The sequence below is a fragment of the Natator depressus genome, chromosome 6, assembly GCF_965152275.1.
Source record: "Natator depressus isolate rNatDep1 chromosome 6, rNatDep2.hap1, whole genome shotgun sequence".
In the NCBI taxonomy this organism is placed as follows: domain Eukaryota; kingdom Metazoa; phylum Chordata; order Testudines; family Cheloniidae; genus Natator; species Natator depressus.
In genome coordinates, this window is record NC_134239.1 from 32,112,063 (window position 1) to 32,124,939 (window position 12,877).

General features: G+C 43.2%; 1 protein-coding gene across 1 annotated transcript in view; it reads left to right on the forward strand.

Annotated features, from left to right (window-relative positions):
- Positions 1–6,777: 6,777 nt before the first annotated feature.
- CYP2R1 (cytochrome P450 family 2 subfamily R member 1) overlaps positions 6,778–12,877 on the forward strand; it is a 41,218-nt gene continuing 35,118 nt past the window's right edge. The window contains exon 1 of the mRNA XM_074954956.1: positions 6,778–6,991. Within this exon, the coding sequence (XP_074811057.1) occupies positions 6,779–6,991 (213 nt within the window). The 5' untranslated portion in view covers position 6,778. The remainder of the gene's footprint in view (positions 6,992–12,877) is intronic.

The window sequence follows — 12,877 nt, forward strand, 5'->3', positions numbered from 1 at the left end:
TTGGTTAGCATTAACTATAATTCTGTATGTTCTTAACCATATAAATGTCAAATCTCTTTTTAAGTACTGCTTGTCCAGTCCAGTTGAAGGGCCAGATTCAGAACAGGTGTAAGTGGGCATCAATGCTGTAAAAGTAAATAGAGTTTCACCTACTTACAACCAGATCTCAATTTGGCCATTAAATGAACATCTGCCCTGCAAAATTTCTTAAAGTTTCCGGAGCTACATAATCACTAAGGTTGACCCCAGTGTGTAGAAGTATTTTCTCTCTAACTGCCATGGAAAGCTGAATCAGGTATTTTTCAGCGACTGCTTGCTCAAGAACTCAATCTGTGCGTCCAACAAGTCCACTAACCCGTTGGTCTCTTGAGAATGCATAAATGAGTCAATGAGCATGTGAGCAGGTTGGATTTTTCCCAGATGTTTACATTTTTTCTAGGCCAATATATTAACACCGTTGAGAATTATATTTTTAAAATATATGCTACATTCTGCCTTGTTCTTGAAATGGTGGAGAAAACGATAAGGGTAAGAAGAGTGAAGATCTTTCTACCTGATTGAGGGAGAATGCGGTTTTATGTGTAGTTAACTCATACAAATTTATAGAATTTTGTAAAATTAACACAGATACTACAGGGATAAGGGGAGTGGCCAGATAGGTTAGACAGATTAATTAGATACATTTGGAGTGTGGCCTCCCTATCTAATCTATAATAGTCTTTCTAGCTGTTTCTGTCACCCAGAGTAAGGAAGCAAAGGGGTACACAGGGCTTGCAAACCTCCTCCCCCTGGGGAAAAAATACAGAGATAGAGATCAGGAAGAAAAGGGAGGTTCGCATAGGGCTTTCCATTGATAAAAGGGGACTTTACCCATCACAATGACTAACAGTGAAGGTCTGGTGACTAATAGCACTGAAGTAACTCAAATGGGTTATATAGTTGTGGCAAGAGGATGGTATAATGGACAATGAATGTTTGGTACTGTTTTTTTATGACAAACTATGGACTTTCTATGGCTTGTATGTCTCAGAAGACCATGACATCATGAACTGAAATTGGGTCCGTATTTGTTTATAGTCATCAGGTGATTGGTTCACCTCTCCCTTAATACAACTCCTTCACTCCAAAGAAAATACACCTGCAGATTATCGAATGGTAATCTAAATTTAAGAAATAAGGTGTGTATATGTTTATATGTGTATGAGTCATGTTAAGATATGATCGTGCTTTGGATGTATTGTTAGGCTTAAGGCTGAAGGCAAAGTGCTGGAAATACACAGTAAGTGATTATATTCCAGGAGGACAGGCACCATAGGGTGTTGTAATGTGATGATCAGATAGCTCTTCGTAAATATTACAAAACAAATTATAAGGCTGAATATCTTTTATTCTTCAAACCTAAATAAAAATGATTCTGATATTAAAACAATGTAAATGAATGGCACACTGTTTTTAAAAACAAAAACAAGTACTCTTGTCTAGCTTATTATCATCACCATATATTTTTTAAACTGAAAGAATGTTTTTAAAATATAACTTTCTTTTCACTGGCTTGCATTTTTTCACAATGGAAAGAAGCTAACCAGTTTCACTTCAATTTCCCATGCAAACACAAAGCTACAATAAGCTGGTTGCAAGCATTAGAGTAATTTTTTGTGGGTTTTTTTTGTTTTGTTTAAAAGACTGTTTACATTGGATTATTTTTAACTTAATGGAAACATTTCCTTTGGGTTTGGGTTTTGTAAAAGCTTGTTTTTATAAAATCTAAATTTGAGAACAAATTTAACTTAACACATTCTTTTAAGAAATATAAAAATTTTAAAACTAGGGGGTCAGATTCTAGCCTGCACTGAGATCTGGTTAGCACAGGAGACAGGGACAAACTGTCAGGGAGCCATTTATGGTTCCCTGATTCTCAGCCCTCCACAGTTCCAGTCCCATCCCTACTGTTGGTTTGAGCAAGCCCTAGGCCCTAACTCATGTCAGCTGGCAATGGGCCCCATCAGGATCTCCTGTCAGCTGTAAATTACCAAATCCATGGCATGCCCTCCTCTGTCCCAAGCCATACCTCTGAGATGGAGAGGGAGCGTGACATAGGAGGTGGTTATACTGGCCTTATACCAGCTGAGGGCTCACCCAACAAGGGGAATTCTCAGCTCACCAAATATGGCTAGTATATGGCCCCTTTACACCTCTGGAGCAGCATAAAGGGGACAGATTGATGAGAGAAAATCTGGTCCAGAAACTTTACCTTAATTTAAATTCAGTAGATCTCTTTAATTTTACACATTCTGCATTTGAGATAGGAGGTAAATATCCTTCTCCATTTCTATTTGAAAAGTTAGATCAGAATGGACAATTAATCTTGTTATGCATATGCATGCACACACACACACACACACACACACACACAGGACTTGATTGCTTGCACGAGTGAGAGTCGCATGATTGTGCCCTATACATTAATGGAATGTCAGCAAAAGTCAGGTGGAGAAACTACAGACTAGATCTTCAGTTTCAGCCAAGGTATGCTCAGCTGAAGAAGGAAGAGGCTACACAACCCTTCTGCCTTCCCACTCCCAGCAATCAGCAGGAGCTGATTTAGTACTGATAGCCCGATAGGAGACATTCAATTGACCCAGGATCACAAGAGCACAAGATGCTCAGACCACACCCACTTACATTCTTACCTACTCTGATATGCCCTCTACACTGGGTGGACTGGGAGCAGTTAGCCAGCCCCAGTTGGCTTTTTAAGACTGCTTTTCATCTCAATTGTGTTGCCAGAGTGTTGCAAAGGAGACAATGCAGGGCCAAAAACCTAGTCTAGTCTTTTCCATCAAGCTTCTGTAGAAGATCTCTTTCCTTGTACAGTATTTCTGATAAAGAGTAGGTCAAGGTGAGGGCTACACATTTGGAACAAAAGTATTAGTAAGTATTGTACTCATTTGACTGGAGTGTTGGAAACTCTCATGATTTAATTGCAACTCTTGTGATATTTGCTGTTTTACTTAAACCCCCTCTGGTGGAAACAAGTGACTCCTTGAAAATCTCATTTTTTTTAAAGTAAATTTCTAACTCTCATGGTTGAAGAGGAAAGCTTCAAAATGTAACCCAAGTATACCCTGAAGGCTCAAAAGCAAACAAAAAGATCCCAAAATTGAGTATTTTAAAAAAAATCTCAATTAATTTTTAAGCCAATCTCATAATTTTGGGGGCCTGATGCATGATTTTTTTAACATTTAGGGTTGGCAAATGTGTGGCTGAGAAGGTGCAAATTTTCAGCTTCTGAATAACAAGCTGGCAAGAGAAAGTATGAGATACTACTTTTTCCTGTTTAACATATCTACAAAGTACCATAGCTCTTGCAGGTTTAGCTAGCCAGAGACTGTAATTTAGAAACTGGTAATTATTGTGTTTTTATGGGTGTGTTAAATAAGTGTTATTTAACTCCCATAGATAAAATCTTGTGTTTGCCAGCAGATTTATTAAATGAGTTTCTCATATTTCATTTTGCTGAATAATTAGCATGTGTATCTCATGCACAGTTTCTATAGATCTCTTTCTTTCAAAGGAAAAGGAATGAGGAAAATTTTTTCTAACATTTTTCTAGGATATAAAAATGTTTTCTTGTAGAGTATGCTATTTATAAATTATGGTATGAATGGACTGGACAAGAGCACTAGTATATATCATTCGGGAAACAATCCTGGAGTTTCAGGGAGAAAACTCTAACCTGTTATAACTTTTCCAACTTATTTGTGTGGTGAGAAGTGTGAAATCACCAAATATTGTAGAGAAAATTCAGGAAAGTACTTGTGAGCACTGGCACTTAATGTTTATTTTTGTCCACCCAAAGATTCAAGTTAATAAAAGAAATTCCATCTCTGTGCATGGAGGTTCAGTACAAGCTACTCTGGAATTTCCATGTAGGGAAATGGCCTGAATTCAATTTTGGGGTAGCTGCAGAAGATACTTAAGCAATGAAAGACAAGGCAGTTTGTAGTTTTCACATGAGTTAGTAAGACAAAGTTAAGACTATGGGAGATCCTAGGGTTTACCTTGTCCTGCTAACTCATATGAAAACGACAAACTAACTTGTTTTCAACAGGATTTTTGCTCATGTTCGTTAACTCAAAACAACTAACTAGAGTTATGAACATACCTCTTTTCCTAGTGAAAACAAGATCTATGTGTATAGTTCTTTACCATATTTTTATTTCAGTTTGTGGAATTTTGATTTCATATTTACTTCTTGCCTCCGCTTTAATACTTGCCTCTTCCTGCTATGAAAATGAATTTAAAATAACCCTTCTGCATATTGCAAATAGTTTGTCTGATAAAAAGTGGAAAATATGTGAAATCCCTGGAAAGCTCTGCCAGCTGAATTCAGTGTTATTGAGCAGCACAAGCAGCGTTGTTGACTTTTTTGAAAATGTAACACAATTAAGACTGGAGTCTTTGCAGACAGACTAGAGCTACAATAAGGTAAGGGTTTCTGTTACTCTGGAATACACGGTGAGCAATTTCCTTGATCCTTTACTACCCTAGTAAATCATTTATTGGAAGGAGTCACCTAGGCCTTAAAACAGCATACTGGTAATGCTCTTCAAATTTGTACATATGCTCTACTGATTATAAATTTCTGAGATGATCATATGGCCATATCATATCACTGTATGATTACTTACTGAAAAAAAGATTACATCTTTTTAATACCTTTCTCGCCTTGTATCCTGCAAAAGCTATCATCAGCACAGAGGATCAAAGCTGACAAACTGAAATTATCGTGCAATGTTGGGAGTAGATGGCACAACCCTAAGCAACAGTCTGCTTAGCTCTCTCAAAGAAAGTGCTGCTGTATACAGTCTACCCAGTGTTTGGGACACTCCCAGTTTCTCCCAAACACTTCAGTCACTGTAATGTCTTTGCTAAAGAATGTAAAATGGAGTGCTTTTATTAAATTTTGATTTGCAATTCACACTTCAAAGACACAATGGTGGAGCGGCCAGAAGAGAGGATAGTTATGGAGGGGAAAGTAGAACAGGAATGGTACAGTGCTTTGGCCTGTCTGTGTATGCTTTTTTTATAACCTCCCATCCATATTTAAAATAAAAAGCTAGTGTAAAAAACTAAAACCTTGAGTTTATTGTCAGTCAACCTCGTCCTTGGAATACACTTGTTTTTGATCTCCTTTTCTCTCACTTCCCCCTCCCAATTTAATCACCTTTCACTGGAAATATATTCAAACCCCTCAATCATGGGCAGGTATAATATAATTTGGTGCCACAGGACAGCAATTCAAACAGTTTACATTTTGTCTCTCACAGGAGCACGCTTGGACTGTAGCAAAATAAAATTGAAAAACTTTCCGAAGTTAAAGATCCCTTTGTTAATTAATGACTTAAATAATAAATGGTTTCCTGCCTCAAACATGTTCATAACATGTTACTCAGAACAGTAATCTTTTTGATTTTTAGATGGAAAAGTCAATCACTTGGCATACCCTTCCCTCCAAACCAATAAAACAATCACATATGGTAGACTATTCTAAAGCTCCGATGTGATTTAGGAGCCTAGGTCTCCTTGAAATTCAATAGGATTTAATCTCCTAACTCACTTAATTACTTCTGAAATGTTTCCACATAGCCTGGTTTGAAAACTTCTGCTCAGAAGGTCTTCCCAGGGCCCCCTTTATGGAGTTACTGTCTGGTGCTGAAGGTTGGCATGCCATTTGACTTCAGCAGAAGATTCTTTCCGTCTAGAGGAAGCATATTCCTAAAGCACTGCATCTTAGCCTGCTCATACAACTTAGTAAGAAACAGATGGCCCAAAAAGCTCCCCAAAGCAGTTACGAACCAAACCCGGACAGCTTGCCTGCCGCTTTCAAGCTGCCTCCCTCCCACCCTCTCTTCCTAGTGAGGTGCTTTATTTCTGTATGCTCCTCACTACCGTTTGCAGGGGATATGGGGGGCTGGTCACTAATTCGCGCCCGTCTGGGACTTTCTCTGAGGAAGCTGCAGGTGTTGCACCACAGGTCTGTTTGTAACCCGCAGGGACCTTTATTGCAAGCACAAGTGAGAGCCCTTGTTGAAACAACCCATAAGGGCCTTGTCAACTAATCTCCCCAGTCATGCTACTAGAAAAGGAGGACTTGTGGCACCTTAGAGACTAACCAATTTATTTGAGCATAAGCTTTCGTGAGCTACAGCTCACTGGTTAGTCTCTAAGGTGCCACAAGTCCTCCTTTTCTTCTTGCGAATACAGACTAACACGGCTGGTACTCTGAAACCAGTCATGCTACGGCGAGACTGGAGGTTGGGCCCTTGGGTGAAGTAGGGTTCACAGCTGGCTTGGGGAGGAGAGAGGGGCAACTCTCCAGCACATATTTCTGCTGCCAGCTGCAGGAGGGTCAGTTATGTAACCAGCCTGCCTCGCTTCGCCGCTGGCTGAGTGAAACCGGGCAGAACGGGGTTACACGCGGAGTGGGCACTGGGGAGGGGAGGGAGGAGTAACGGCCCCTCTCTGAGGAGCTGCAACCGTCCCCTCCACCGGCCGAAATCCCAACGGCCCCACCTGAGAACTTGAGCAGGGGGAGGAGAGGCCGGGAAAGAGCCGGCCGCCAGACTGACTGCGCCAATCACATTTGGAGTCTCTTGACTAACCCGGCCGCCGGCCAATCAGGGCGGTCGAGGGAAGGCAGAGCCCACGTGGCTGTGTGAAGGGGCGGGGGGAAGGGGAGTCGGGCGCTGGCAGAGGCCGGCGGCGGAGTGGGGGGATGTGGTCCGGGGGTCAGGTGCTCGCGGCGGTGGGCACTGCCGCGCTCCTGCTCCTCCTCCTCGCGCTGCTGGTGAGGCAGCTGCTCAAGCAGAGGCGGCCGCCCGGTTTCCCGCCGGGGCCCCGGGGGCTGCCCCTCATCGGCAACATCTACTCGCTGGCCGCGGACCAACCGCATGTCTATATGAAGAGGCAGAGCCAAGTCCATGGCCAGGTATTTCAGCACCTCCTTGCCGACTGCCAGCCTGGGGAGTGCTGGGGGGGGGCAGCAGGGACGATCCCCCACACCCCAGCCAAGAGCTAGGTGCATTGAGCGGTGCACAAGACTCCATTAGTCACCGTGCAGGACGGGCTATCCTGGGGCATGTCCATTGCACCACTAGTCACCGTGCAGGACGCCCCATCCCAGGGGCACATCCCTGGTGCCACTAGTCACCGTGCAGGACTCCCCGTCCCAGAGGCAGGTCCATGGCACTGCTAGTCACCGTGCAGGATGTGCCATCCCTGGGAACTGCCATTGCGCTGCTATTCACAGTGCAGGATGCTCTGGCGCAGGGGCACATCTGTGGCACCGCCGTTCACCGCGAAGGACACTCCTCCAGTGGGTGTCAAGACATGCACTCTTTGTGACACACAGTGGCACTCTGGAAGGTGTCAAGAGCACCACTGTTCAGAGTGCAGGACCAGGAGTGGCCCTAGCTTTTTTGCCAGGCAGAGTGGAAAATGGTAGTGGCCAAGTCACAAAAGAAACAAACCCATCGCCAGCCAATCAGCAGAGGATGGGGGAAAGGCAAGCCAATTAATAGAAACGAAAAAATTTGAGCAATACAGTGCCACCTTGAAGTTGGCACCCAGAGTGATCCATTCCTAGAACCTGTGCAGGACATCTCTCCTGGAGATGTTGAGAGCACAACTATTCATGGCTTAGGATGCACCATTGAGGGGACAGGGTGGTAACAGTGGCACTATTCAGGTTGTAGAATGCCCTCCTCCCCCGCCTCCCAAGGTATGTCAAGAAAGCCACTATTCCGGGGTCAGGACTCTCCTCTAGTGGTGACAGCACCAGTATTCACAGTGCAGAACACACACAGGGGCTGTCGAAAATGCCACTGTTCACAATTCACAATAAATTAAACAATAAATCACCAGGACCAGATGGTGTTCACCCAAGAGTTCAAATATGAAATTGTAGAACTACTAACTGTGGTATGTAGCCTATCATTTAAATCAGCTTCTGTACCCGATAACTGGAGGATAGCTAACGTGACACCAATTGTTAAAAAAGGCTCCAGAAACAATCCTGGCAATTACAGGCCAATAAGCCTAATGTCAGTACCAGCCGAATTGGTTGAAACTGTAGTAAAGAACAGCATTATCAGACACCTAAACAAACACAATCTGTTGGGGAGGAGTCAACACAGCTTTTGTAAAGGGAAATCATGCCTCACTGATCTATTAGGATTCTCTGAGGGGGTCAACGAGCATGTGGACAAGGATGATCCAGGGGATATAGTGTACTTGGACTTTCAGAAAGCCTTTTTGACTAGGTCCCTCAGCAAAGGCTCTTAAACAAAGTAAGCAGTCACGAGATAAGAGGGAATGTTCTCTGATAGATCTGTAACTGATTAAAAGACAGAAAATAAAGAGTAGGAATAATTGGTCAGTTTTCAGAATGCAGAGAGGTAAATAGTGGTGTCCCCCAGGGATCTGTCCTGGCTCCAGTACTATTCAACATATTCAGAAATGACCTGGAAAAATGGGTAATCAGTAATCAGTTTGCAGAAGATACAAAATTACTCAAGATAGTTAAGTCCAAAGCAGACTGCGAAGAGTTATAAAGGGATCTCACAAAACTAGGTGACTGGGCAAAAAAATGGCAGATGAAATTCAATGTTGATAAATGCAAAGTCATGCACATTGGAAAACATAATCCCAACTGTACATACAAAATGATTAGAGCTAATTTATCTGTTACCACTCAAGAAAGATCTGGGAGTCATTGTGAATAGTTCTCTGAAAACATCTGCTCAATGTGCAACAGCCGTCAAAAAAGCTAACAATATTAGGAACCATTAGGAAAGGGATAGATAATGAGACAGAAAATATCAGAATGCCACTATGTAAATCCATGGTATGCCCATACCTTGAATATTGTGTACAGTTCTGGTCACCCCATCTCATAAAAGAAATACACTGGACCCTCGCTAGAACTCGGGGTTTGGGATCCATGCGCAGTACAGTGTTAACGCGGGGACCGTGTTACCATGGATCCCAATTTAAATTTGGGGTCCATCGCCGTGCCCGCACTACATGCGAATCCACACTATAGCGATGCGCGCTCAAGCAAGGGTCCGCTGTATTAGAATTGGAAAAGGTACAGAGAAGGGCTAAAACATTACTACGTGTATGGAACAGCTTTCGTCTGAGGAGAGATTAAAAAGACTGGGACTTTTCAGCTTGGAAAAAGAGATGACTAAGAGGGGATATGATAGAGGTCTATAAAATCGTGACTGATGTGGAGAAAGTAAGTGTTATTTACTCTTTCACATAACACAAACTAGGGGTCACCCAATGAAATTAACAGCAGGTTTAAAACAAACAAAGTACTTCACATAATGCACAGTCAACCTGTGGAACTTGTTGCCAGGGGATGTTAGGAAGGCCCAAACTATTTAGGTGTTCAAAAAAGAACTAGATAAGTTCATGGAGGATAGGTCCATCAATGGCTATTAGCCAAGATGGTCAGGGGTGTCCGTAGCCTCTGATTGCCAGAAGCTGAGAGTGGATGATGGGATGGATCACTTGTTGATTGCCTGTTCTGTTCATTCCCTCTGAAGCATCTGGCATTGGCTACTGTCAGAAGACAGGGTCTTTGGCTAGATGGACCATTGGTCTGATGCAGTACGGTCATTCTTATGTTAATGCACAGATGTCCCTATTCATGGCACAGGATGCCTATCCAAGTTGTGTCAAGAGCACTGCTATTTATCATATAGGATGTCTTTCCCCAGGTTGTCAAGACCACCACTATTCATGGTGCAGAATACCCCTGGGGAGACCACGCACCATATTACATGTAACTAAGATGTTTTGATACATGGAATAGAATACCTAAGTGGAGTATGCGGAGACAGCCATTATTCACAAGATGGTGCAGCATAACTTTACACAGGACACAGCATGCACTGATGCAAGTGTGAAGACCTTGGCAAAAAATAAGCATAAGGTGACCACGTAGCTCACCATGTAGCTTTAAAACCTTTGCTAAATCTTTTGACACAGTATCAAGACTGTTTCAATATATGTATTCCAGTGAAGTACCATATACCTCTCACCTTTAACTTTGAAACTTTTGCCAGGTATATCATGTGACACCATCTCTCTCGATCTGCAATTTTGAGAACTTTGTATGGTTGCCCCTCCCTTAATCTAGGAATTCCCAAAATAATCGACTATTATGTTATTGAAGGAGACGATTTATTTGCTTACTTAGAAGAATCAAGTCCATTCGTATTTTAAAAATTAAGATGAAAAATTACAGAGCAGATAAAGTGAGTCATACATTTATACATATCTTTATATATAATTATTTAAGTAAGTTTATAGTGGGTATTAGCAATGACTTTCCCTCACTACCCCACTATTCCCTTGCCCTGTAACCATGTGACTCTTGTTTTTAAATATGCAATGTATTTCCTGGATGTACTTAACCCTTCCATGTATTTTCTGTGGATCATGTTATTGTTTGCTAAAAATATCGTGATATCTGCCTTACTGTGCATTTGAGACATTTAATAATATCATCAAGACTATTGAACTTACAGGAAAATACTGACTAAAATGAAGGTCACCATCTACCACTGAGACAAGGGGTGCTGGAACAATTTTTATAGTGAGGGTGCTGAGAGCCATTAAACCAAACTGTAAACCCTGTATACAATGGAAACCACTTCAAGCCAGGGGATGCAGGAGCACCCCCAGTTCCAGCACCTATGACTAAGACACAAGTAATCTTGTTAAGCAAAAAACAAGTTACATATATTACTTACATTGGACTTTATTGCACACTTCCAGTGGAAAACTAGTAGGAGAGGATTAAAGAGGGTGAAACCTAAAGATCTCTCCTGAATTGTTCTGTCAGAGGGAAGTCTCACTCTCATGCTCTGCCAATCATCTGTGTCCTCAATAGCTCCCTTGTGACAGGGTATACCAAGCATTTGCCAACCACTGCTGGAGGGCCCTCCATCTTTGCACACTGTGCTCTAAGAAGGTGTCCTACTGGAGGGGAAAAGCAGCAAGTTCAGACCTATAGGGATACCTAGAGAAGCTTCCCATGATCAGCTACAGGCAGAACCAGCGGAAGTTGGTCTTCTGGCACTTAGAAAGGCTTGGGGCAGGCAGAGGCCAATTGGAGCTCTGTTGGCCAGATAAAAAGGGCTGTCTTTCTCTGGGAAGGAAGTCTTTCCCTGCTGTAAACCCAATAACTGGCTCAGTCAGGGGCCTAACCTTGACAACACTGGCCTTGGATTTCTGTAAGAGACTAGTGATTATATTATGAACTTTAATGCCCAGATGGCTATTCTGAGTTGAGATTTAATTCCTTTCTGTTAACCCTGGAAGGGGTCTGGACTGAGAGCTGGCCTGACCAGAGGGCTAGGACACAGACGCAGCAGACCAATGTGGAACCAGGCCTCAGGGCATGTGCCAGAGAGGAAGAGTCCCTGAAATGCTGCATCCTGACATGGAGGGGCATTTTTGTGGTGAGTGCACATTATAATACATGAAACCAGAAGCAGTGATGGTCCTCAAAGGGGACAATGGAAGATTTGTTAAGGCTTTTTGCTTGACAACAGCAAGCGCATGCTGAGGCTCAGTGGCTGTTCCTGGAGGGGCAACAAGAAGCCCAATGGGCAGTCTTGAGCAACATCAACTATAGCGACAACAGCAACAGAGAGTTTCAGGAATCAGTTCTCCAGCGGATAGCCAGCCTAGCCCTGTCTGGAGCAGTATCACTAAGGCCTGGCCTGACCTTGCCAAGTTGGGGCCAGATGATGACCCAAAGGCATACCTGGTCATATTTGAGTGGGTAGCCCAATGGGCTAAGAGTTCTGGGCTGCTTGGCTTTTGCCTTTGTTGTCTGGGGAAGACCAGTCCACCTGCCAGGCCCTTGACAATGAGGCAGCTAAAGACTATGACACCATAATGACTGTCATCAGATGGGTGTATCCCCAGAGACATATCAACACTGATTCTGGACAGAACCTTTTTCTCCTGCATCATGATCCCACATTATGGCCCAGTGCCTGAGGGATTGGGCTATCCAGTGGCTCCGTCCAGAGACCTGCATTGCACTAGACATTATAGACTCAGCAGTTGTTGAGCAATAACTGACAGTTCTGCCAACTGCAATTCAGACCTGAGTTCACTGGCAAAACCCCAGCTCAATAGCGGTTGCTATTCAGATCACTGCAGATTATCTGGCTAAAGATTGGCCCAGTAAAACTAATCACTCCAGGCCAGATGGCCCACAGACACAGCCCTAAGATGAGAAAGGCACTGTGGAGCCCCCAGCAGACTTCAGGAGCAAGTGGAGGCCAGCTAATGAATTCCACAAGGCAAGCCAAATTGTTGCAACAGGGGATGTTGACCACATCTCCAGGAGCGGACTACTCAGAGTTGCAATCAAAATCTGGTAATGCAGGCTTTCCTGGCAATCACATTGATTGTGTTTGTTGCGGAAAGCCAGGACCTATCACTCATTCGTGTCCCCTGATGGAATGTGACCGCATGGGCTGTAGAATCGTAGAACTTTGTGGCAGCTCTGATCATGCAATTGACAAGCATACATAGTCGCAGTACAACTTGGCAGGCAAATAGCATTGGGCTTAATGGACCCAGGGTTTTCCAAGTCTTTAGTCTTGGAAACCTTGTGTGACCCAGAGTTCTCTGATATGAAGATTCGGCGCAGGTTATCTGCGTACATGGGGATATTTGGCTCCTGTGGGGACAAGCTTCTGTCAACCTGCTCTTTGCTTGTGACACTTCATACACTACATCAAGGGGGTTTTTGTCCTTTGAATTATTGTATGACTGACAGTCC